The following is a 22,669-nucleotide window of genomic DNA, read 5'->3' as shown; positions in this document are numbered from 1 at the left end:
TTGACCAGAGTGACATTCCCTCACATCATTCATTTTGTTTTTAAAGTGTGGAAAACCCCCCAACAAATCTTACTGAGAATGATGAGATGGGGAGACACAAATGAATAAATTGACTTTAAACACTTTTTTACACATTTCCCTTCTGTTTATCTCGAAATTATCGTATATTGAGCTCTCATTTACACTATATACGTTTCTTTAACAATCCGGAAAAATCAGTATGACGAGATATTCTAAAAATATCCAACCTACATTATATTTTATAGTGACGTCATTGTTGGAATGCCACACTTCGCATCAGCAGAGATATCCTTCACTGGTTATTTAAATCATTTTCAAAGATTGTGCACTTATTAAAAAAAAGTATTTGTTAAATTTAAACATAATGATGTTTGCTGTAGATGATTCAAACATCAACATGCAATACTTTAATTTGTAGGTCAACAACTTCCAAAGTAAACAGGAAGTCCGAGGGGCTATATGAGATCGGGGAGAGAAACGATCTTTTCCATTTTTTTTTCTGTAAAACTCTGTTTTGAGAATCTTCCTCCAATTCAGGAGCACCTCAATTATGAGCTAATTATCCACTAAAATAAACACTTAAAATGTGACATTTAGTATATGATAAGTAGTTAAAACTAAATTTTGTGTACCAACATAATCATTGTAATTGTTACAAAAATTTTTACAAAAGTTGCATTTTGTAGTTTAAACCTATTTATAATATTCATGAAATTTTACAAATATTTCAAAATGTAGGATTTGGAAACAAGCTTCACACAGTTTACATCAATCATATTCTTATTTTTATTAGTACCTGCATCCCTGTGATGAGAGATGTAACTGGGAACTTTATCAATGGAAATTTAAAACTGAATAGATTTTTCAATCCTAACTTTCTTAAGAAAAAAATTTAAAATCTTAAGAGTACTGTCACAAAAAAATGGAAAATGGCCCTAGCCTGCAGTTCAGTCGTACACTATTAAGATTTCAAAAATAATTGTAGTTGTTGATAAATGACAGAATTCAACTAGTTGAATTTTAGATAATTAACTATCAACTTTAATTGAATTTTTAGTTTTAGAAGATGCAGATCTCTTCCATTGGTCTAAATTGAATCCTAAACCAAAGAAACGAAATTACATTAAACAACAATTGATTCCAATAGTGTCAACCTTCCACATGTTCTAGCTGTTCTTTTTTTCATTCTTTATATGAAGACTATCAAAAAATACCCCCCCCCCCCAAAAAAAAAAATGAAATAGAAACAAGGGCCGTCTTTCCCCTTAGAGCTATTCAGCTCTTTGATTATTGTCTGGTAAAGGTTGCTAAGATTAGACATAACAAACAAACATTTGTTTATCATCATTTACCTTCAACACTAAAATTAAAATATAGTGAAATTTTTTGTTATGCCTGAGGCAAATGGATGCTTATTGTATTTCTTATAATTAGTGAGAAAGTTACATTAAAAAACTATGTATGACAAACAGAAACTTTGTATTACATGGTATCTGTATTCAAGGTTTGAAGCATCCTGGTATTCTACCTTCTGAAATATAAAGCTATATCAAAAGAATTAACCTTTACTATGACACTGACAAGCAAAAGCAGGTAAGACAAACGGTCTTGTCAAACCCTTTAAGCTATAACTTTTATAATTTGTATAGCAAAGTCAAGTTTGGAAAACTTCTGTCAACATTATGTCATTTTGTTTAATTCATCATTTTGCATCAGTAAAACTCATTTGGCTGACTATAAATACAGTTGATGTGTGCATATCTACATTTAGTAACTATATTTACACATCTTTTATTAAACCAAAAATATATAAGACTTAAGAAATATTTATTTCACATGTGAACAATTATGTATGTAAAGAGATACAGAATTTCTGTGTTTTTAATTTCAGCTTCAAAAATACAAGAAGAAATTATGATATTACTTGCCACATCTTTAACACTTCTGGTTATTATCCAGCTGATATCTCCTGATTTTGTATCTGACCACATTCTGGAACAGTCATGGCAACAAGAGCTAACACAATGGCTGTCAGATAGTACTAAAAGACCAATCACAAGGCAGATATGTTTTAAGACCCCAACCGATTTGTTAAAAATGGTAACCTTCTATCAGCAAAAAGAAACTGAATATAAATGGACCTCAGGCATGTTAGAATTGGGCCATTGTTGGGGCCATGTTGCTGCTAAAATGTTACATGTAGTTTAGTGCTAATTGTAGAAAAATGAGCCACTACCAAATATTGTTTTCCTAAATTTCATTGTGACTTAAGATTTAATTGATAATGGAGTAAAATATAGCAAATGCTTTCCAAAAACTCCTGGTTCTGGTTTTATCAAGCATTGGTCTAATTTCGGCATAGTAATTGCAATTTGATTATTATTGAGGAGCTTTTTTATGCCCCACCTACGATAGTAGAGGGGCATTATGTTTTCTGGTCTGTGCGTCCGTCCGTCCGTCCGTTCGTTCGTCCGTCCATCTGTCCCGCTTCAGGTTAAAGTTTTTGGTCAAGGTAGTTTTTGATGAAGTTTAAGTCCAATCGACTTCAAACTTAGTACACATGTCCCCTATGATATGATCTTTCTAATTTTAGTGCCAAATTAGAGTTTTTACCCCAATTTCACGGTCCACTGAACATGGAAAATGATAGTGCGAGTGGGGCATTCGTGTACTGAGGACACATTCTTGTTTTCTCATTTTTTATTATGTTTTTTATAAAGAAAAACCAAATGTAATTAATGATTGAAAAAACTTCTTTTCCCTATATACCAAGGTAGCTCTTCAGTATTTATGCTAATAAATATGACATGGTTTTGGTTTTTTTCTTTGATTCTAAGAGATTTGAATAATCTATATGACTAGCCATTCAAAATGTAGCATTTTACAATATTTATGATATTAGTTATTCAGTGCAAATGTATTGGTTACCACGGAGATAGAAAACTTTGTTCCTTATAATGTTGTTTACAAAATATTCATTTATTTATTTTATTTATGTATTTATTTTTTTCAAACAAAAGTTAACAAAATTTGAAAAAAGAATTTTAATTAACACTGTCCATCTCAAAATATCTAAATAAAGAAAAAATATTTTATTGGTAATAATGATATAATAATACATAGATGATGGCGTCCTGCAAATTTCTGTTGAATATATTGAATTAATGTTTGAAAGTCAAATAAAAGTTTACCTTTCATGATATGTACAAATTGTTGAACAAAAAGACAAATTTTCATGAAATCTCAATTAAACTGCAAGAGAAAAATTGAGTTACTGCAAGTGCTCTGCACAAATAAGTTTTATGTTATACAAATTTCAAAATGCCATTATTATACATTTTTACAAAGGCTATGATATCATGGATATTATAACTTTTATTTAATTTATTAACACAAATTGTAAAATAAAAATTAGTTTTTTGTAAATTTTTGTTATAACATTTTTAAAAGCATATTGTTTTATTTTTATTTCTATGTATGTATGTTATTTGATTAATGATTTAATTGTTGTTTTATGTTTTTTTTAATTCATAATTTTATTGTCTAATGATGTTTACATTTTGCTATCAAGTCTGTAACATATTTAAGTGGTCATATTTTGGACATCTTCAGAACTTCATTTGTCTTTATACAGATTGCCAATGTATAATGTTATTTTATATTTTTGTTCATAAAACACAATACTGCAGCTAGATATTACAAACATATTCACTTTTAACTATGTTTTTTATTGCTAATTATCTGCTAAATTGTGATATAATTATAATTGTTATGTTTTAATATATCTAAATTGGTTTTGGTATTGAACCTATTATAACCATGTATCTATTATTCAAGAATTAAATGCTCTTTTTTGTAAATTTATTGGGGTGTAAAAGCGTTGACCGAAGTACATTTTGTATGAAGCGCAGAAGCGCTTCATACTAAAAATGTGCACACGGTCAACGCTTTTACAACCCTATAAAGTTACAAAAAAAAGCATTCAATACTTATAATTACATTTTTACCTATAGGATCATGAAAACACGCCTTTTATCAAGTATTTATTTCATTTACCTGTGCACTTTATTGTGGGACCTCGTGTCATCATGAATGAAAAGTTTTATTGTGTGATACAACTGCTTAAGGAATAACATGTGACGTACAGTTAGCCAATCAGAATAACGTATTATAGTGAAACATACATTTAATGTAATTATTAATTGATGATAATGATGCAATTATATTAAATGTTTGTTAATCAGTTTCAGTTACAAAATTCCCCTACTATCATGGATCTCTGTTTAATCTAATCTAAAGTCACTTGAAACAAACAATTTCACCTAATACATAAAGATTTCACTACCAAATAGGTATTTGAAGGACTAAAGATGATATTAAATTCACTTAATATCATATGTTTTTATAGTCATATTTTTAGCAGTAAGTTTATTAAGTTTTTTTCCTGTGATGAAAATGTTTTTGTTATATCTATTTTTATACGACCGCAAAATTTGAAAAATTTTTCGTCGTATATTGCTATCACGTCTGCGTCGGCGTCGTCGTCGGCGTCGTCGTCGTCGTCGTCGTCCTGCGTCCGAATACTTTTAGTTTTCGCACTCTAACTTTAGTAAAAGTGAATGGAAATCTATGAAATTTTAACACAAGGTTTATGACCACAAAAGGAAGATTGGTATTGATTTTGGGAGTTTTGGTCCCAACATTTTAGGAATTAGGGGCCAAAAAGGGCCCAAATAAGCATTTTCTTGGTTTTCGCACTATAACTTTAGTTTAAGTTAATAGAAATCTATGAAATTTTGACACAAGGTTTATGACCACAAAAGAACGGTTGGGATTGATTTTGGGAGTTTTGGTTTCAACAGTTTAGGAATTAGGGACCAAAAAAGGGCCCAAATTAGCATTATTCTTGGTTTTCGCACAATAACTTTAGTTTAAGTAAATAGAAATCAATGAAATTTAAACACAATGTTAATGACTACAAAAGGAAGGTTGGTATTGATTTTGGGAGTTTAGGTCCCAACAGTTTAGGAATTAGGGGCCAAAAAGGGACCCAAATAAGCATTTTTCTTGGTTTTCCCACCATAACGTTAGTATAAGTAAATAGAAATCTATGAAATTTAAACACAAGGTTTATGACCATAAAAGGAAGGTTGGGTTTGATTTTGGGAGTTTTGGTCCTAACAGTTTAGGAATAAGGGGCCCAAAGGGTCCAAAATTGAACTTTGTGTGATTTCATCAAAAATTGAATAATTGGGGTTCTTTGATATGCCGAATCTAACTATGTATGTAGATTCTTGATTTTTGGTCCCGTTTTCAAATTGGTCTACATTAAGGTCCAAAGGGTCCAAAATTAAACTTAGTTTGATTTTAACAAAAATTGAATCCTTGGGGTTCTTTGATATGCTGAATTTAAAAATGTATTTAGATTTTTAATTATTGGCCTAGTTTTCAAGTTGGTCCAAATGGGGGTCCAAAATTAAACTTTGTTTGATTTCATCAAAAATTGAATAAATGGGTTCTTTGATATGCCAAATCTAACTGTGTATGTAGATTCTTAATTTTTGGTCCAGTTTTCAAATTGGTCTACATTAAGGTCCAAAGGGTCCAAAATTAAACTAAGTTTGATTTTAACAAAAATTAAATTCTTGGGCTTATTTGATATGCTTTATCTAAATATGTACTTTGATTTTTGATTATGGGCCCAGTTTTCAAGTTGGTCCAAATCAGGATTCCATATCAAGTATTGTGCAATAGCAAGAAATTTTCAATTGCACAGTATTGCACAATAGCAAGAAATATCTAATTGCACAATATTGTGCAATAGCAATTAATTTTCAATTGGAGTTATCTTTCTTTGTATAGAATAGTAGTTGATAATATATGTTGGAAATTTGCCAGACATGACTATGATGTCATTTTATATTTTCATTTGCCAATAACTTTATGTAAATAACTTCATTGGAAATTTGCCAATATAAAATGTTGCTGATGAAGCTTTTTTTCCTTATCTTATCTAAAATGTTTTTAGATAATGTATGTTGGACATTTGCCAGACATGACTATGATGTCATTTTCTATTTTTATTTGCCAATAACTTTATGTAAATAACTTCATTGGAAATTTGCCAATATAAAATGTTGCTGATGAAGTTTTTTTTATTGTTTTAAACAATAAACAATGTATATTCACTTTTACTACCAACCAATCTTTACCATTCAGTGATAACAAGCACTTTATTTTACATTTTAATATTTTATGATGTATTTAAAAGAGTAGTTATTGTTGCAAACTCCATTAGAAATTTGAATTGATATCAGTTTTGGAAAAAGGGAAACGGGGATGTGAAAAAAAGGAGGGGGGGGTTTAATTTTTGTCATTTCAGATTTCATAAATAAAAAGAAAATTTCTTCAAACATTTTTTTGAGAGGATTAATATTCAACAGCATAGTGAATTGCTCAAAGGCAAAAAAAACTTTTAAGTTCATTAAACCACATTCATTCTGTGTCAGAAACCTATGCTGTGTCAACTATTTAATTTTAGATTTAAAAAGTTTGAAGAAGAAATTTTTAATTGATTTGTAAAATCTTGACATTTGTTTTGTGTAAAAAAAAACCATGTAATGTCAAAAATTTGATCACAATCCAAATTCAGAGCTGTATCACGCTTGAATGTTTTGTCCATACTTGCCCCAACTGTTCAGGGTTCGACCTCTGCGGTCGTATAAAGCTGCGCCCTGCGGAGCACCTGGTTAGCATTTAACTAATTGCTTTATACTTTGTGATAAAAAAAAAAGGTTTTGGTTTTGTGATAATGATTTGTATTATGGTTTAATATATTTAATAAAAAAAAGGATAGGATTAAATTTGTTATTCTTATTCTGCAATTAACTTGAAAATGAAAATAGCACTTTAAAGACTTGTGAATGTATAAAGCACAGGGTCAGCCCAGTCAGAATCATGAATAGTTTTTGTTGTAGTTTTTACCATCAAGTAAATAAATGTGTTTATTGGATTTGGATCATTTACCAGATCTACATACCTGGTTCAATGTTTCATTAGGTATTAAGGTTTAGTCAAAGAAAACACAGAAACACTATAAAAGAGGGGCTAAAGATACCAGAGGAACAGTCAAACTCATAGATCCAAAATAAACTGAAAACGCAATGGCTAAAAACAAAAAAGACAAACAGACAAATAATAGTACACAAGATCCAACATAGAAAACTAAAGACTAAGCAACACGAACCCCACCAAAAACTGGGGATGATCTCAGGTGCTCTGGAAGGATAAGCAGATACTGCTCCACATGTGGCACCAGCTCATGTTATTACAAACCTGGTAAATAGTCTAATTCTGTAGGTCACATTCCTGAATAGGGAAGGGGATTGCAGTTATGACATAAGGAGCATATTATAAGATGTCATCTGTGAAACGGTTATGGAAAAAACGGTTATTCCATAACTGTCAACTAACTTGCGATGGCATCCGTAAAATTTATGAAGGAATGATTTCAACTTCACCATTTGGAACTCTTTGTTTAAAAGCTTCCTTGTGAACAGCAACCCTCTATCAAGAAAATCATGATAGGAAATACAAGCACGAGCATATTGTATCAATTGGGAGGTATATACTCTGTATGCAGGCGCTGCTGGAATAGTGCTACATAGAAATGGCAAGTTTTCAATTGGGAAGCTGAAATCATCTCTTATGTCGAAAAGTTTTGTTTTCAACAGACCCTCATTGTCAATTTCTAGATGTAAGTCAAGATTTGAGGCAGACTTAGCTGTATCCATTATACTCTAGTTAGATAGGATAGATGCGTTCAACAGAGTCATCAAATTTGACACAATTTCCCAATGAACCCTAAAATTTCATTGAAACTCCTTTAACTACCTGTTTTGATGTACCCTCAGTTGCAATGATGAGTTCACTCTAGCACCCCTCATTGGGGAAATCCCACTTATATCAGGAAAGCTGGCAGGTATGGTCTTGAAATTACAATTATATCATTGACCATTGTAGAAATAATGAAATCTTGATGAGACTAACACAGGAATTGTTTATTTAGTTCTATTTGACATTAAAACAAGATAAATTATAAACTAAGCAATGAGGGAACAATTTCCTGCTGAACCCATTTGGAAATTAAAGTTTTGATGGTAGTCAAAATATTATTCTTTACAAAAAAAGTGTATTGTGGTTTCATCTAAAAAAAATCAAGAATTGCATACCACATATCTTAACAACAAAATTTCATTTTGAATTGCAAAATGTAAATATTTGTAGAAGGTACAAAATAAAATTAGTTTTGATTCAGTTGCATTTGGCACAACTCTTTGGAATTTTGGGTTCTCAATGCTCGTCAACTTAGTACTTGTTTCGCTTTATAACCATTTTGATCTGAGCCTTATGGATGAGTCTAATGTAGAAGAAACGTGTAGAAGATAACTATTTACAGAAGCACTATCTAAGGAAATCTGTGAGTAAAATTTTAGACCATGACCAGCATAAAATTAATATTATATTGATCAGATCAAAACTATCTATGCATTAACCTTGAGATTCACTGAACAAATAATCTAAATGACCTAAACTCTCAGATGTAACCACCATACCCAGGTAAATTATGCATGGGTTGAATTTAAGTTCATGTCAATTTATTTATTTTTGTGGGTATTAACTTAGTGTATTAGAGAGAATCGCATTCTCGTGGATATTTGATTCGTTTTTGTCAAAGTCTGCAAACAAATATGGAAAAGTTCTGATCCGGTGAACATTTGGATATGTTGTTTCACCTTAACACAAGAAATCTCCCCCCTCAAAAGAATAATAAAGAATCTACAACATTTAACTGAAATACAACAAACCAGCTATTTTGGAAGTACTGTCAAGTTTGTAGTGTCAAAGGTGTATAAATAGTCAGTTATATGACTAATTGTGAACTTAACAGATTGATTGCTGCTTGTTTAATGTCCAGTGTCATATATTAACTCAACATATACCCTCACGACACTTACCAAAGAGGAAATCCTTGATAATCATAGGTCTGTTCTTTGTTCCTTTGGTATTTCAACCAAAGATGAAGAACTGGATCTTCCATCACTGTATTGGATACCTAAACTACATAAGTGTCCTTACAAACAACGGTATATTGCTGGATCTTCCAAGTGCTCCACGAAACCTCTTTCTAAATTATTAACATCTCTTTTATCAGCAATAAAAGACGGGCTTCAAAGTTATTGTGAAACTGCCTATTCTAGAGGTGGCGTGAATCAGATGTGGATACTTAAAAATTCCAAAGATCTTTTAGAGTACATACAATCTAACTCTCTTTCATCTTGTAACAGTATTAAAACATTTGACTTTTCTACTCTTTACACAAGTATTCCACATTCCAAACTAAAAGACAAATGGAAAGAGTTGGTATTATTTTGCTTCATAAAAAAGAATGGCCAACGTAGATACAAGTATCTTGTCTTAGGGAGGGATAAATCATACTTTGTAAAGAATCACTCTGATTCAAACAAAAAATTCTCTGAAACCGATATTATCAAGATGCTTGATTTCTTGATTGACAACATATTTGTAACGTTCGGAGGACGTGTTTTTCAACAAACTGTCGGCATCCCAATGGGAACAAACTGTGCTCCTCTACTTGCCGACTTGTTTCTTTATTATTATGAGGCTGACTTCATGCAGAAACTTCTTAGGAAGAAAGATAAGAAGTTAGCAAAATCCTTTAACTCTACTTTCCGCTATATAGATGACGTTCTTTCACTAAACAATTCAAAATTTGGTGACTATGTGGAACGCATCTATTCCATCGAATTGGAGATAAAGGATACTACAGATACAGTTAAGTCGGCTTCATATCTTGACTTACATCTAGAAATTGACAATGAGGGTCGGTTGAAAACAAAAACTTTACGACAAAAGAGATGATTTCAGCTTTCCAATTGTGAACTTTTCATTTCTAAGTAGCAACATTCCAGCAGCACCTGCATACGGGGTATATATCTCCCAATTGATACGATATTCCCGTGCTTGCATTTCCTATCATGATTTTCTTGATAGAGGCCGGGTTACTGCTCAAAAGGAAGCTATTAAACCAAGAGTTCCAAATGGTGAAGTTGAAATCATCCCTTCGTAAATTTTACGGACGCCATTACGAGTTGGTTGACCGTTATGGATTAACCGTTTCACAAATGATATCGGATATGTTCCTTACGTCGTAACTACAATCCCCTTCCCTTTCATGAATGTGACCTACCGAATTAGACTATTTACCGGATTTGTAATCACATAAGCAACACGACGGGTTCCACATGTGGAGCAGGATCTGCGTACCCTTCCGGAGCACCTGAGATCACCCCTAGTTTTTGGTGGGGTTCGTGTTGTTTATTCTTTAGTTTTTCTCTGTTGTGTCATGTGTACTATTGTTTTTCTGTTTCTGTTTTTCATTTTTAGCCATGGCGTTATCAGTTTATTTTAGATTTATGAGTTTGACTGTCCCTTTGGTATCTTTCGTCCCTCTTTTACATGCATATTCATGACGATTAAAATATTGGGTACATTAGCCAAATGGAGGATTTGGCTGTAAGGTGTGTAAAATGTCAGGTCTCAAAAAAAGCATAGATGAAAACATTCAAAATGAAGTTCTAAACAAAATATGCAGATGGTAGGAGCAATGTCATTGACCTTTTTAATCAAATTAAGATACCAACAGAAGCCGTTTTCAAGCACTTTTTCTGATGATATTTCACCACGAACTATCCTAGGTAAAATGATAAATAAAAATACGCTGGATGCATTAGATGATATTATAATTTGAAGTGTGTTGTATTTCAGTTAAGGTACCTTAGTTGAGATGACTGTGGATTAATGTATCAAGTTTCGAGATATAACCACTACAAATACTGAATTAGCAAATCTAAACAATTGACTTAACTTTAATTCTATAGTTTTTGATAGTGTTGTTTGTATAATTATAGTTTCAAAACAGTTATAGTTATTACCCTAAGAAGAAGAGTATGTTTGAATAGGGATACACGACTAGTGGCCACCGCTTCCCAAGTTTAAACAATCAATTTTCCTCCGACTTAAAGTCTCAAGGATTTCAACGATGAGAAGATGCATGGTTCATTCTACGAGCATGAAATCCAGTAGCAGATCAAGACGTGAACCGCATCTAAAAGGTCTAGCGAAAGCAAAACAGGAACAGGATATATGTACCGGCAGGTAATATTTCTCCCCTTAGACACAGACCCGCGGAGACCAGTGAAAATTTCATCTTGATGTATCAGCTAAGAGCTTTGGAGTTTATACCGTCAGCCATTTTTGGATCAAACAATCAGACATACAGTTACAACAACTCATGAAGCTAAATTATCTTAACGATTTGACAAGACTAATAAGGTTACTTAGACGTTGAAGAGTTGACTTCATTCGATCAATCGTTTGATCATGCTTAGTCTGAATTGAGTGTCAGGTTTTGGTCGATGTTCTTCCAATTTCTTATTCGAGCTTTTCTCAATCTGATTTCTCTCGCATGCATGTTTACAGTCAGTTCTTGCAAATTATTTGAATACTAGACTTTCGTCACCAGTTTATCGGCTGTTTTCCGTCAAGGATAAGCAATCCAATTGTTTTCAAATATCTATGTCAATTTTCATGTTACACGTACTGTTGTTTGATATAATAACATTAACGGTACCAATTTTTCTGCACCAGATGCGCATTTCGACAAATAATGTCTGTTCAGTGATGCTCGTGGCAAAAATATGTAAAATCCAAAGCTTATATAAAAGATGTAGAGCTATAATCCAAAAGTTCCAAAAAAAGTATAGCCAAATCCATGAAAGGAGTCAGAGCTTTGCATGAGGGAGATACATTCCTTAATTTATAATATTTTTTAACATTTTGTAACAGCAAATTTAATAACACAAAAAATCCGTATTTTCATGCCAGTACCGGAGTACTGGCTACTGGGCTGGTGATACCCTCGGGACTAACAGTCCACCAGCAGAGGCATCGACCCAGTGGTGGTAGTAACAGTAACGGTACCAATTTTTCTGCACCACATTCAGACTAATCTACATTTTTTTCTGGACTTCTTTTATCGCCCCATCATGAGCTTTCTTCGACTGTTCTATATCCATCGTGTCTGTTTAGACATATTGTTATGCTTTGATTTCATCATACTGCAATCTTTCATTGGTTGAATAACCCACCATTTTGTTTCATTATACTGGCCAGATATTGTGAGCTTTTATTTTGGTTACGCAATAGGTCGTCGACCAGACTTTTCATATCAATTCCTTGCTCTCTCCATAACATCCAAACTTGTCTACCATGCTTTATTTGACGAACTTAAACTTGTTGTTATTTTTTACGGTTTTTGTATCATTGACATGTAAAAGGGAGGGTTGGATAACCATAAGATCAGTTCCAACTTGTAATTTTTTTTTAAATTGCCTGTACTTAGTCAGGAATATGGCAGTTGTTATTTTCAGTCCGTTTCTATTTTTGTTGGCGTTTGATTTTGTTGCAGTTCAGTGGGTTTTGTTTTTGTTCCTTTCCTCTTATATTTGATGTATTTCCCTGTGCTTTAGTTTTCAACTTTGATTTGTTTTGCTTAATCGAAGTATGAATATTGAACAGCGGTATACTACTGTGGGTTTTAATTTGTTACCAGTTTGACGTCAACGCTATTGCAGATGATCTCCATGATATTGCTGAACACCGAATTGTTCAAAAGTTTTAAAAAAAAGGTCTTCTCAGAGTTGGTTTTTGCCTTGGCGTGAAGACTTGTGTTCATGTTGATATATACATTTTGAGCCATGGAGACGCCTCGAACCCGATGATGTGGTTGACCTTGGTCAAATGAAATGCCATTGCTAAGCACTGTTTCAAATTGTGGTAATGGAGTATATACATGTTATTCAGTTCGTTCACCTTGTTGATATCTTAATTCTCAGGCTCCAACGCAAAATCGTCATGTTTGATGTGGAATTCTTGTGGGTACTCGTCGTCGCATTGAACCATGTACCCCTTGTCATCGTTTTAGTAGTTAAGAATTTCTTCGATATCCGCAGGTTCCGTCCGTTCAAAGTCTTCTGTAGGTATGGGTTGTGTCATAACCTATCCCTACAGGCAGGTTTGCTAATTGTACTGTTGTGTTTTGTCGTTGTCGGTCATGTACGGACTGTTATCCTTGCCATGTCAATAGTTTATCATGGCCACGACTTCTCTGGTTGATTTGCCAAATTTCTGTAGCATGTCTTAATTGCTTTAGTTTTTTTGTTGCTTTTGGCTTAGTGCTCATAGATATAGGGAGCTGTGGTATGAGTGCCAATGCGACAACTCTCCATCCAAGTAACAATTTTGATAAAAGTAAACCATTATGTATAACATATAGTATTTAAATTAGTTCAGCGAAAATGTGCATGGAATGTATGTTCTATGTCTTTTGTGTTTTAATATTAGTATTTTGTATAGTTATTGTGAAATTGTATGTATGTATCGGTTATAAAAGTTCAAAAGATTATTTTAATTTGTTATGTGACATGCTGCCTATAAGCTTTGAATTGAATTGAACTAAACAACAGTTCAAATCTGACTCTTTGTTTTGAGCGCTGCGTTACAGACTTATCCTGGTGATAGTACTAAGTTGGAATTAGCTTGTAGTTTTCATGCACACAAGTATTACAAAATTTTCGTAAACAGTTATACATCGAATTGTAGATAAATATTGTGATAATCACTCCCGGAAGTTCTTACACACGAAAGTATCTAAATACACCGTTTGTGCATGAGCACAGTCTTCGTTGCTATTGTCTTCGCCGTTGAGTTTGCTGTAAAAGTCTTGTTTGGATGCTAGTTCGTTCAACCTCCTTCAATCATTTTTAACCATTTATGAAATCTAAGGGATACTCTTCCATTTGTAGCAACAACATGAAGTTTATCACATGTCGTCATAAATATCTTAAATTGATTAATATTAAAAAAAAAGATGTGGTATGATTGCCAATGAGACAACTGTCCACAAGAGACCAAAATGACACAGACATTAACAACTATAAGTCACCGTACGGCCTTCAACAATGAGCAAAGTCCATACCATATAGTAAGCTATAAAAGGCCCCGAATCGGGGATATGACAATGTAAAACAATTCAAACGAGAAAGCTAACGGCCTTATTTATATAAAACGATTTGGGAACAAACCGTGATAGTTTGTTGACCAAGTTACAGCTGTTGTGTGCATGACCTTGATATTTCCCTTTGAGACGATTGTGATCGAGAAGCATGTGTTGCACTAGAGGTTTCTCACTGATATAAATGACTGCATGTCCATGCTTGTATTAAAACATTCATCGTCTTCCTCAGTCATCATTATCCCTGGTATCAATTTCTTGCCTCGGTAAATCTTGATGATGGCTTCTACCATTCTCAATACGCGTAACAATCCTTAGTCATGTATGTTCTTCACTAAATAACAAAATAAAGATGGTGTGCGATGTTGAAATTGCTTCTTGTGAGCTTTTGATGGGCTGGCGCTAATCAATCTTCTTCATAAAGTAATCAAAGTCCACGTAGACTGTGATCGGAACTCTCATCGCTTAATAGAAATGATAAAGTGAATCTTGTGCACGTATCATCCTCTGGTGATCTTCAACGGCTTCTTTTGACTACAATACTCAATATCTAAGATCTAAGATGTCATGTCTAGAGAAGTGACTCCAACACCGACGGCAACAAAGATTTCATGATTGTGATCCCAAGAGTCTAGCTATTCACCCAACAGTAAGATTTTTCGTTGCAAGTTAGAAACATGAGGTTTAAGTGCTCCATACCTGTGTTCCTTTTTATTCTTAAAGGATATACTTCCAATTGTTTTCTCCATCCTTTATTCACATCCTCATTGTTCACAGCGGTATGCTCATTCTGCATTTCAAACTTAGCAGTGGCTCCGAGTACGACCGAGAACGCAATAATGCCCTACACTTTAAGATCACCAGTCCATTTCTCTACGCGCGCGCTGAAAGTAAGTCATGTATTTTTGATCTTCTCAACCATGAAATCAATCTCATATTTGAGGTCTGTCGATTCATGTATGGTTGCTAAGTCCGATCTCAAGTATGGGGTGATATATATTACCTCCTTATTTGTAGAATTCAGCTTCCTTTCCAATTTACTGGAGTTCGGTATTTTTGTTATACATTTTCAGCATCTACACTTTTGAAAGTACATTTGTATTTACACCTTCTTCTTAGTAAATGCACCAAAAATATTGCTCTTAATAAAGAACAAGTACTTGTCTACATCATTTTTCTTCATCGTATGTCGAATTGTTACCGTACCTAGGACACCATTTAACGCAACACGTGTGTCTTTAACTTCTAGCTCGTCTTCGACCGGGGCTTTTTCAAGTCCCTATTTCATCAGAGACATATAATACAATTGTTAGTATATGTCTCTGTTTTCATCAACTCATTGAGGAAATCATTGAGATCGTTTCTCTGCAATTTGGAAAACTAGTAATTGAATAGTCATCGTCTCTCCACGAGTTTCTTTAGTTGCGTCTTTTTGAACACCTCATTAAGATTAAATTTTCAGTTGGTCTTTTCCTCGATGAACTTCACCAACGAGTCCTGATCAATCTAGTATATTCCATCTAGCCTTCTTCCCTTTGCTTCGTTTTCCAGGTTAGTTTTCTCTTAAAAATCCGCTGCTTTCTCTCAAGTGGAGCATTGCAGTTGTTTGCTGCTCTGGAAGGGTAAGCAGATCCTGCTCCACATATGGCACATGTGGCACCCGTCGTGTTGTTCACGTACGTACAAACCCGGTACAAACGGTTGATACATATCCTCCGCACCGCAATGTTAACACAAACGCATATATTCAGCAAACAGGACAATTGACCGGTGATTGATTTCATCTTTCATCATCGTCTTCATCTGTCCTCGTCCTGGTGCAGCATGTCTTTCTGATCTTCTCATGTGACTCTTCTCTAGTGTGTTGTTTCCCGCGTCCATAATCTGTTGGTTGTTCAGAAAGAATTATATCATATGATCCATTGTTTAATTAGTACCCGTTGTAGATAAGAGTCTCTTTAAAGAATTAAAAGCCGCTAACAGTATCCGTTACCTTATCTTATTCAATTGATGTTCTCATATATTTGATAAAGGACTTTCAGTTTTGAATTTTCCTCGGAGTTCGGTATTTTTGTGATTTTTTACTTTTTTCTCCTAATGCGTGATGACTTATTTGAATGCATCGATCCCATTGAAATTGAAATAAAGGATCACTTAGATAAAGTTAAGGCTGCCTCATATCTTAACTTCCTAGTACATCAATAAATTGACAATGAAGGATGGTTAAGAACAAAACTTTACGACTGAGTGACATAAGAGATGGTTTCAGTTTCCAATTGCGAATACTCAATTTCTTTGTTTTATTAAGATGAATTATGTATATTTATTTCGGCTAATGAATTTGAATGATCAGCTTTGGTAGCATTCGTCTCTCTTTTAAACACTGCAGTCCGTTTTTCAATCGTTTGATTTTGACTCTAGAGTGGGTGGCGCATATTCGCCGTGGACAAATTTTCGCCGTTTTGCTATTTTTTCTGTAAAAATTGTGTGCCTTTACCCAATACTTGCCTAAATATATGTTAAAGACTGTTTGTTATGTTCGAACTGTTGACATTCCTCTTTACCCATTTTCAAGGTTATTCGATCGCACATATAAAGAAATACGCAGGTGTTTTTAAACGATTTTGGCAATTATGTAAGATTTATATGGCAATCAAATTAAAGTAAATATGTGTGAGAAAAATCGTATAGGAATGATCTCTGAAGCTAATTCATGTAATTGCAAACATTCGTTTTTATAATATACCAGGATAATGGATCATAATGAGGATGGTCATATAATCATACATTGCGGAGAAAAAGGTGTCCCCCATGGTACACAAACAACTTGATTTCCTCTTGAGTTTACATTCATTGTAAGAACAATTAACCAATGTTTTGAAGATAATTCCTTTATCAAACATTTTTTTCATATAGTAAAATTTCTGAAACCCACATAAAAAGTTCCAAATATTCGAATGTAGGTTGGATGTAAAGTGGAAATGAACGAATTTTGCGGCGAATATGGGTCACTCACTCTAGCATGCATTTTGTTACATAAATCATTATTCTTGATATAAATATAATTCCAATTTTTGTACAAATGTCATTTGAGATTTATTACTAACATTACAATCCAAACGATACAGCATTCATTCTCACCACTTTTCAGTTTGAGAATGTTACTGTACGTTTGCCAGTATAGTGTCCTATAGTAGGAGCAAAATTGTGACTTAGGGGAGAACCAGCATTTTCATACCACTCATGAAATACTGCACATTCAAAATTCGTAAATTTAACTTTAAAATGTGTTTTAGAGGCTACCATTTGATTTTAATGGGGGGGGGGGGGGGGGGGGGGGGGGGGGCTAGGATGAAAATGTTGTCCTGCATTTTTTTTTAGCTGTAATCTCTGTCCTGCATTTTTTTTTTTTTTAGTTTATCCTGACTTCTTTTTTTTGCAAGCGTCTCATCCTGCCCTTTTTTTTTTACTCAAAACTCCTGTCCTGCCTATTTTTTTTTCAAATTTCATCCTAGCCCCCCCCCCTAAAAATCATATGGTAGCTCCCTTATATGAAATAATCGCGAAATTTTCATTTGGTCAATTGATTTTGAACTGAAATTATAACGAAAACTATACCACTCATGAAATACTGCACATTCCAAATTCGGAAATTTAACTTTAAAATGTGTTTTATATGAAATAATCGCGAAGTTTGAACTGAAATTTATAACGAAAACTACTTTTAAAATTCCCGCCATTGAAACTTTAAATCATTTCTATATTTAGAACACAGGAAGTTGTGACAGAAGAAACTGAAACATGTAATTTTTGCCAACATTCGCAGTGTTTACCTTTCAAATTATTACACATGTTGTTATAATCACGTTTCCAATAATATTTAAAACTCTGCAGGTAAAAGTTGTTGTTTGTGCCGAGTCGATATATTTATGCGTCGTGTAAAAAATATTATGCTGACCTACAAAAGGGGATTTCCATGTTTCACGACTCTGATTCAAATCAGCAAAAAATGACTGACTTGTATTATATAGTCATGAGTCAATTATATGAACATGAATTTAGACATGATATCAGATGAAATCTAGATTATTAATACATAATTGGATCATGATATGGTGTCTAGTATACTACATTTTTATAACATTCTGAACAAATAAAAAAATTCATCTTCTGTGAGCTGGGAACATAATATAAAGTCAATATATATACAATGTATGACCCTGCTGTGAGTAATAATTAAAGTTTCAGTTTATTTTGATTCAACAGATTTACACTTTTTCACCTAATATGGATCAATATGATGAAAAATATACAGTAGCAAATTGTGAATAAAGGCAAGGATTTAAGCTAGTCCAAATAATTATGACGCCTGGCAAGGCTATTTTAATTTTTTCTGGAACGCCTTCCTACGAAGTCATTTTTATGTCTGGAGTTTGAAAGCAAACTTTGGGGGGAACTTTGAGACCTAATTTTGACATAAAATTTTCCTTTCAGGTTTAAAATTTTTACGTAGTTACAAAGTCTTACCGTTTTTGTGCTTATTGATGTAAAATATTTCCAGAAATATCTAGAAGAAATGGTAAAATAAGATACGATTCCATTTGAGTCGGGCAAATGTTTATTTTGTTTCAAAAAGATTTCCCACAGTTATCAATGAAACAACACTTCCAGTGAATAAAAAATAACGTAGGAAGGCGTCCCAGAAAAAAAATTAAAATAGCCTTGCCAGACGTCATAATTATTTGGACTAGGATTTAAGCATGCAAGAGGGGCATAAATGTAAAGCAAAATTATATCTGGGTGAAATTTGATCCGGAGGTAAAAATGTCACAGTAGTTGTTGTTATTTTTTTATCCGGAGGAAAATATTTCCCTGGGATATTTTTTCCTTTGCTGTGAAATTCTATCTGGGTAGTTAACTTATTGAATAGTTATTAGAAAAAAACTTAACCTTTACAAATACTATTTATTTATTATGAAATATTAAGAGTGTATTTGAATTAAAGCTAAATTGTTAAAAAATTGGCAAATAATTTTACAAATTATCATTGAAAATAATTCCTGAAATATTCGAGTAAATATCACAGAGGAAGAAATAAACCGTTACATAAAGACCTTGTTCAGTTATTCAGGATAATTTGAGACGTTTAAGGTTCATGTGGACCCTTTGGCTAAAATCATCAGGCCATATTTTTACCTCAAAATTTACTGTGAGTACAGACAAACCTGCACATCTGTTAAATTTTTAAGGCATAGCATACCCTAGATAAATAAATTTCAAATATGATTTATGTTTTAGAAAAATAAAAACTTGTTTGTTAATTTTATCATCATCTGCAGGGACGAAAAAGTACACAGCTAAATCCAGTTAAATTAAATCATACAATGCATTTCAATTCTATTTATCTAGAACATGCTATGCCTTAAAACTTTTCAAGATGCACAGGTTTGTCTGTACTCAGAGTGAATTTTGAGGTGAAAATACAGCAGTTTTAGCCAAAGGGTCCCCATGAACCTTAATAGGTCGGGTTTCACTTTATTTTTACTCTGACTTGACCTACAACCAAAAAATGTTGTTACCTTGGTGTATTTCAATAATAAACACAATCAATGGTCAATGGCTTGTTGGTTAACATTATTTTTGGTGATTTTCAGCTTCTGAAATGTGTGTGTGTGTCTAAGGCATCGAAGAGAAGCCTATTAACCCCTCCAAAAAAAATCTTTTATCTCAGAAGAATGATTTCAAGTGTAATCTAGCTGTTAAAATCAATTCAGTTTATGGAAATACTAGACAAAAAATATCAGTCTAAGCTTTTCAAATTTTAATATGTTGATACTAATGACAAAATAGAGGTCAAATTTGATATTGACGATTTTCACTTTCACCATTCATCAGTAATGGTTCTTGTGATATTGCCAGGACACAAATAAATGTTAATAAATCCGGTTTACTGTCGTTGTGACAGCCTCTTGTTTTAAATTGTTATTTGGATGGAGAGTTGTCTCATTGGCACTCACACCACATCTTCCTATATCTATGTACCTAAAAACAGATTTATAAAGAAGTTCATTCATAATATTTTAAGTGCAAATACAAATGTAAATAAGAAATGAGTCAATCCATAGAATATGAGATAAAAAACACCTACAAGTGCATGGATGTTGAATAAAACTAGTTCCTCATGTACAGAAAACTTATTGCTGTAATATTGCCATTACTCAATTAATCCTCCTAAACAGAACTTTCTGTATTACTGTAAAGTGATACTGCCTCCTACTCATGGTTGATATGATAAAATTCTAATGATTCGATTTGTATATATATATATATACATGTATATATCTAAGATAAAACATCTAGTGAGTTACATATATATTGCTAGTTATTATATTATAGTAATGATATATTTCTGTTTTCAGATAGAAAATAAAATAGTAATGATATATTTCTGTTTTCAGATAGAAAATAAAATAGTAATGATATATTTCTGTTTTCAGATAGAAAATAAAATAGTAATGATATATTTCTGTTTTCAGTTATAAGATGTCTAAGATGTCTATATTTAGTGATTGTCAGATAGTCCTGGACTTGACTACCAGTGTCAACTTTAAGAAAAAGACAGAAATCAGAAAAAAGATCACTGAAAATGGAGGAATTATTTCTTACATTGTCACCAAGAAGGTATGTACAATGCAATAATAAATTTTGAATGAAGACTGACATCCATTACCACTGTACTAGTATAAATATTTGTTTGCTGATGGACGCCTCCAGGAAAGAGAATTTCTCGCTGCATTGAAGACCTAATGGTAACCTTCTGCTGTTGTCTGTTCTATGGTAGGGCTGTTGTCTCTTTGACACATTCCCCATTGTGGGTTTGAAAGCCAGAAGGGTATTTTTGGGTATTTGCTGCTTTTCTGTGATGCAACCGCTTTAAAAAGCAAGAGCAAGGACTGGTCTACTCCGAGTAAGAATAATGTGTTAAGGATATACTTAGGTAATCTAATTAATAAGGTAAAATTAAATAAATCAAGAATTTAAAATTGATACTTTAAGCTGGAAGAGTATTAGTTCAGGATCAAAATAAGCTAAAACATATTGATAGGTCATGTAGCTCTTTTTTCGTGATATTTGACTTATGAAATATGACGGAAAAAGGCTGACTTTGACTTTTACATTATATTTGCATTGGTATTATTTAGGTCTCAAATCAAAAGAAAGAAAATCCAGAATCTGCTTAAATTTTGTCAAATGATTGACCTTGTTATGAGCAATTAAGTCTAATTATGTTAAAAGATAAATAGGTGTTATGGGGCAAAATGTTTTACCTTGTTTGTATGGAAAAACACCAAAAGAGCCTGAACATTTCACACAAATTTCAAAACCTCCCTAATGGTTACCCAAAGGCTCATTATCATCTTTGTTGTCTAGTTTATTATATGTTTCTGGTTTATTTACAGAGTACACATGTTGTATGTAATGACCCAGAAAAGGCAGATATCAGTTACAAATGTAAGATGGCCACACAGTATGGATTACCAGTGGTGTCACTTGATTATATCCATGACTGTGTAGACCAGGGGAGACTACTCAATACAGATAATTACATCCTTGTTGGAAAAACAAAGTCACAAGAATTCAGCAGTGGCAAAATACTATGTAAGAATTTATGCCCCTGTCATAGTGGAGGGGGCATTAAGTTTTACCCTTGTCTGTCTGTATGTCAGTCTGTCCGTAGGTCCCAAAGTTGGTTTCCATTCTCTAACTTTAGTTTGCCTCAACCAAACATTATGAAACTTATACGCAAAGCTTGTTACTATCAAATACAGATCAAGTTTGAATTTTTGTGGTGTCACTTTAACAGTTCTAAAGTTATGCCCCTTTACAAATGGAATAATTGCTGAATTTTTATTTCCATTCTCTAACTTTAGTTTTCCTCAACCAAATAGTATAAAACGTATACACAATGCTTATTACCACAAAATACAGATCAAGTCTGAATTTTGGTGGTGTCACTTTTACAGTTCTAGAGTTATGCCTCTTTACAAATGGCAAAAAATTGCTGAATTTTTCGTTTCTGTTCTCTAGCTTAAGTTTGCCTCCACCAAATGTAATGACACTTATACACAAAATGTATTACTACAAAACTCATGTCAATAACAAATTTGGGAAACATCACTTTTGCCATTCTTCAGTTATGTCCCTTTATATGATATACAAGTGGGGGCATCATCTGTGTCCCATGTACACATTCCCAATTTATTTATTTTTAAATTGGATCAATTTTTTTTAAAAAGAATCTTTTTTAGGTATTTCCCTTTACTTATTACTTTTCAACTTAGGTTGGCATATTTTTTATCACTTTTTGTGACAATAAAACGTGTACCTTTATAAAAGAATACATCAAGAAGATACATTTAATACTTTATCTACAATCGCATCTTATAGAATAAAGCAGATTCCATGAAAATAAATGACTAGATTTTATACTTC

General features: G+C 32.9%; 2 protein-coding genes and 1 long non-coding RNA gene across 4 annotated transcripts in view; 2 read left to right on the top strand and 1 right to left on the bottom strand.

Annotated features, from left to right (window-relative positions):
* Window positions 1-3,854, top strand: part of LOC139490596 (protein mono-ADP-ribosyltransferase PARP4-like) — a 101,576-nt gene extending 97,722 nt beyond the window's left edge. For both annotated transcript variants that reach the window (XM_071277474.1, XM_071277473.1), the window contains one exon: window positions 1,913-3,854. In XM_071277474.1, the coding sequence (XP_071133575.1) occupies window positions 1,913-2,229 (317 nt within the window). In that variant the 3' untranslated portion in view covers window positions 2,230-3,854. The remainder of the gene's footprint in view (window positions 1-1,912) is intronic.
* LOC139490598 (uncharacterized) lies at window positions 2,963-7,586 on the bottom strand. Its single transcript, XR_011656367.1, has 3 exons — window positions 6,767-7,586; window positions 4,206-4,491; window positions 2,963-3,846 (listed from the first exon to the last, which is right to left on the bottom strand). It is a non-coding gene; the product is annotated as an uncharacterized lncRNA (long non-coding RNA).
* A 10,386-nt stretch (window positions 7,587-17,972) lies between these two features.
* Window positions 17,973-22,669, top strand: part of LOC139490595 (uncharacterized) — a 91,755-nt gene continuing 87,058 nt past the window's right edge. Inside the window, exons 1-3 of the mRNA XM_071277472.1 lie at window positions 17,973-18,388; window positions 20,720-20,857; window positions 21,637-21,835. Coding sequence (XP_071133573.1) covers window positions 20,720-20,857; window positions 21,637-21,835 — 337 coding nt within the window. The 5' untranslated portion in view covers window positions 17,973-18,388. The remainder of the gene's footprint in view (window positions 18,389-20,719; window positions 20,858-21,636; window positions 21,836-22,669) is intronic.

Source organism: Mytilus edulis, chromosome 10 (assembly GCF_963676685.1).
Source record: "Mytilus edulis chromosome 10, xbMytEdul2.2, whole genome shotgun sequence".
Lineage (NCBI taxonomy): Eukaryota > Metazoa > Mollusca > Bivalvia > Mytilida > Mytilidae > Mytilus > Mytilus edulis.
Note: the sequence above shows the minus strand (reverse complement) of the source record. Positions and strands in the feature narration are given on the sequence as shown.